Genomic DNA, 3,865 nt, shown 5'->3' on the forward strand with positions numbered 1-3,865 from the left:
AATTCTCCAAGGAGACATCTCAGATATGCTTCGTAGTAATTCAAGGCGTTTAATATAAAAGGGGTCCATCTACATCGCGACATCCGCCACTGGGTACCCTGTCGCACTAAGTGCACTCCCAAGTGGTGCATAATGTGTCTTCTGTTTTTACAGAGTGTATTTTGTTTCAAGAGTGTTTTAGTGCCGGCTTGAGATAAAATATGAGCTTCGTGGCTTCTAGAACAATCATGTTTAAAAGCTGTTTTAAGTATATCAGTAACTTAATCCCAAAACAAATCCTACTCTAACGTAGATCGTCATCATCATCATCATGTCAGGCGAAAGACGTCCACTGCTGGACATAGGCTTCCCCAAGGCTCTCCACTCAGACCGTAGGGGGTATGAGCAGGGGCAAACGTTTAAAAAATGCAAATTTTACAAACTAGGCAGGTGAAGTGTCATGTTCTATGTATTTTTTGCGCTGAATCGAATGAGACCATACCCATAGTCATAGAATCAATATTTTGCGAGATATGAAGGCTTTTTGTTGAAATAACATAGAACAGTCTAAAAATCACTTATCAACAATAGTTTTTCAAGATGTGGATGTGATGGTAATATTGATTCTGATTGCTCTCAGTGATCCTGAGAAGCCTATATTGTTGCTTAAACCCAAAATTGGTTGAGTTACAAGCAAAATATTTCATTTTCTATGTTTTCAACCTAAACCCTTGATATCACGCCAAATATTGATTCTATAAGTATGAATATGGTTTCATTCGATTAAGTGAAAAATCAGGTATGGGCAGAATGGGGGAAATTAACTTATTAAATTACTGAACTTTTACAAACTAGGCGAGTGAGGTGTCGTTTTGTATTTTTTTGCGCTGAATCGAATGAGACCATACCCATTACTTTTAGGATCAATATTTTGCGACATATGAAGGGTTTTTGTTGAAAACATATATGCTCAGCCGCACAAAATTTGACCCCCCCCCCCCCCTCGTACTAAATTACCTATTACTGCATACATTTGAGGGCCAGATTTTTTGCCGCTCAGTATTGTCAGTATATAATAGCTTGTATCTCACTGATACATAAAAAAGAGTGCTCGTGTGTAGGTTTATTTCAGTGCTTACAATATGTACAGTTACATAAACAAAAAGGCTCCGTCAAACTGGGATCGCTGGCGGTATAGTATACCCAGAATTAACTTAATTTATTATAACTTTGAAACTGCTAATATACTTAATTAGTAATGATTTAGGTACCTTGCCTATAGTAACTCGCACGTTCCCGGAACCAATTTGACTATTTCATCAGGGTCGGAGTAAATAATATTGTTTTCACCTCAGCACCTCAAACAGGCAGGTTTTGCTATGAGAAATCAGTGAGCAAAATCGCATTTTGCTCACTCCGTGAGACAAAGTAACTTTTTAATTATTTTAAATGCTGAGTACAGTGTTGGGTCTACTCACTGAATTCCAAATAACTTAACCAAAGAGGATTTGAATTTTACTTTGATCTGTCATAATTTCACTTCAACACGAAAATAGCGAGAGATAGGTATGATCAAATGTGTTGATTAAAATCTTAAATAAAAATTTTCGTATTAAAAATATACAGATACCTAATAAATTTCATGACAACGAAATATTTCCAAAATGTAAATTTTCCCGACCTTTTTATAAAGTTTGCAACCTCGTTGCACGAAAGCCGCTTCTCTTGTTTTTTTTTTTTTATAAAAGAATTCCGTATACTGCCTCTACAGTTGGAATAAATATTTGTTAAATTGAATTAATTTTTAACAAATCTATTTATGCTTATGTAATATATTATTTAATTTGTAAATCTTAATAAAATTCATATTTAAAGGTTTAATAACATTTATAATAAATTATACGTTTATTGTTCAATCTTTTTAATGACCCCATGATGAGGCTTTTTGCAGTATTAAAAAAATAAGTGACATTAGTACAAGAAGTTCTTACAATGCATGTTATGAGTATGAGATTTGTATTGTATCTACTTTTTTATGGTTTTAAATGTTATTATTATATTTGTTTCTTAATAATCGGATTCTATTTTAAAAAAATGTGTTTGTTTTGTAAACAGGTAGGTATATGTGGTTTTATTCTTATGTTACATTTAAATTATGTTCTCGCTGCTGAGGTGAAAAATTGTATGTGTCACACGAGACCAAAGTTATTTTGCATCTCGTGTATTTGAATTCCTTGTTGCTCTCAGGATTCTAACCTAGAATCACTCGCTGACGCTCGTGATTCAATTATAGAATCCTTCGCTTACTCGGGATTCAAAATCAACACTCGAAACAAAAAGCAACTTTGCTCACTTGTTGCACAAATAACTATTTCACCATCGAATGTTATACCAAATACGTTACGTATGTTCGCAATTTCCTCTAAATTGTGGCTTTGTTTATTGACAACATAAATGGAATGATTACCACAAAAGTAAGCTTCTCCGTGATTATTCAATGCTGCTCCACGGAAAAGTTTTTCTTTAGAATAATGGATACGTTCTGCTGTATCGTTTTTGATCCCGAACAGACCTTTGTCGGTCGTTATAAATTGATCATCATCTTTGTCAATAACGAATTGGTAAATCTTCTCTGTAATATGTGTCTGATGTTTGGGGGTTGCTTCTTTTTCACCAGTATCATACTTGTAAAGTTTTTGAGAAGGAAATTCAATAAAGTAGAGATAATGACTTTTGAAGAACATATACCAAATGTTATGGCCGCTTATTATTTGATGCACTGCTTCTTCTTTCTTCTTTTGGTGGTACTTGTAAATGCCCTTACTGCCTCCTAGGTACACGTGATGGTTCGCCTCGTCCACCGCTGAAGCAAAGCCATTCTTTACTTTCGATATTTCCGTGAAATTCTTCTTATCTTTTTCAATATAGCCAAGTTTGAATGTATCTTCTTCTTGTTTCCCGACGTTGTAACTGAAGAAAATTTTATGTTCCGGTTTATAAATAGACAGTTGGTAAGGTAGATCTATTCCGCCAGCCAAAACATCCTTTTTATGGTATTTACCGTGGACCAAAACTTGTTCACATTCAGTATCAGGATTTTTCTCGTCAGCAAAGACAAAAGCCACAGAAATAATTAATACAATTTGTTTCATTGTGGGCGTCAATAATTATTGTACGCCGCCAAAGGTATTCTGGTTGGTCTGGTTATGGTTCCAGTGCTATCAAAGTAGGTTCGGGTTACTAGATTACATATCATTGAAAAAAAAACCAGTTACAAGGGGCGTATCATCTGGGTACTTGTTTATTGCGGCATCTGAATGGTTAAATAATTAACACTAAAGACTGTACACGATATAATCCATGCTGGGCTGGCATGCATGATCTGGTGTTACTTCGCAATGAATGCAAATTTTCAAGCAGCACTTTTTTAAGTAATTAGTGATTATGAAACTACATAATAAAAATATAATCATAATAAAAAGTCAGGACGTCTGCGAGTTTTAGCTTTAAATAAATATTTAAATAATAGTGCCTGAATTATTTTGTACAACGTCTTCTGATGGTCTTTGCTAGTTTTCATGTAAGAAATACCTACTTATATATATTTCTTAAATTGGATAATCTAATTTTATAGCTTAACATTGTCTTTTGAGAACGTTTTTGAAAACTGAAGTACCAGGATCGCATGTTCACAAGAGTATGGATGCCTGAATAGGACAGAATTATCACATCTCCCTCACTCGGACTATGAGAGGGTTGATTCCGTTATTTGAATTTCTCCACCCACACCCTCTAAACCTAAATGCGCCGTTTGCGCGAGACCGGTTACTATACATAAATTTATGTTGTGTAGGAACACAGATGTTTACGGATACATTAACAGAAT

The 3,865-nt window shown here is 34.5% G+C and overlaps 1 protein-coding gene across 1 annotated transcript; it reads right to left on the minus strand.

Annotated features, from left to right (window-relative positions):
• Positions 1-1,087: 1,087 nt before the first annotated feature.
• LOC141429265 (ommochrome-binding protein-like) lies at positions 1,088-3,181 on the minus strand. The gene is made up of 2 exons (XM_074089544.1): positions 2,357-3,181; positions 1,088-1,329 (listed from the first exon to the last, which is right to left on the minus strand). Exons 1-2 carry the CDS (start codon positions 3,129-3,131, stop codon positions 1,256-1,258), a joined length of 849 nt encoding a protein of 282 aa, XP_073945645.1. The 5' UTR covers positions 3,132-3,181; the 3' UTR covers positions 1,088-1,255.
• Between the last annotated feature and the right edge of the window lie 684 nt (positions 3,182-3,865).

The sequence above is a fragment of the Choristoneura fumiferana genome, chromosome 6 (assembly GCF_025370935.1).
Source record: "Choristoneura fumiferana chromosome 6, NRCan_CFum_1, whole genome shotgun sequence".
Taxonomy (NCBI): domain Eukaryota; kingdom Metazoa; phylum Arthropoda; class Insecta; order Lepidoptera; family Tortricidae; genus Choristoneura; species Choristoneura fumiferana.

Excerpts from the sequence above, each read along its gene's own strand:
- LOC141429265 (XM_074089544.1), bottom strand. The coding sequence starts at position 3,131 with ATGAAACAAATTGTATTAATTATTTCTGTGGCTTTTGTCTTTGCTGAC. Across the intron at positions 1,330-2,356 it reads ATTTGGTATAACATTCGATG|GTGAAAACAATATTATTTAC; the intron begins GTGAAATAGTTA and ends TGAGGTGCTGAG.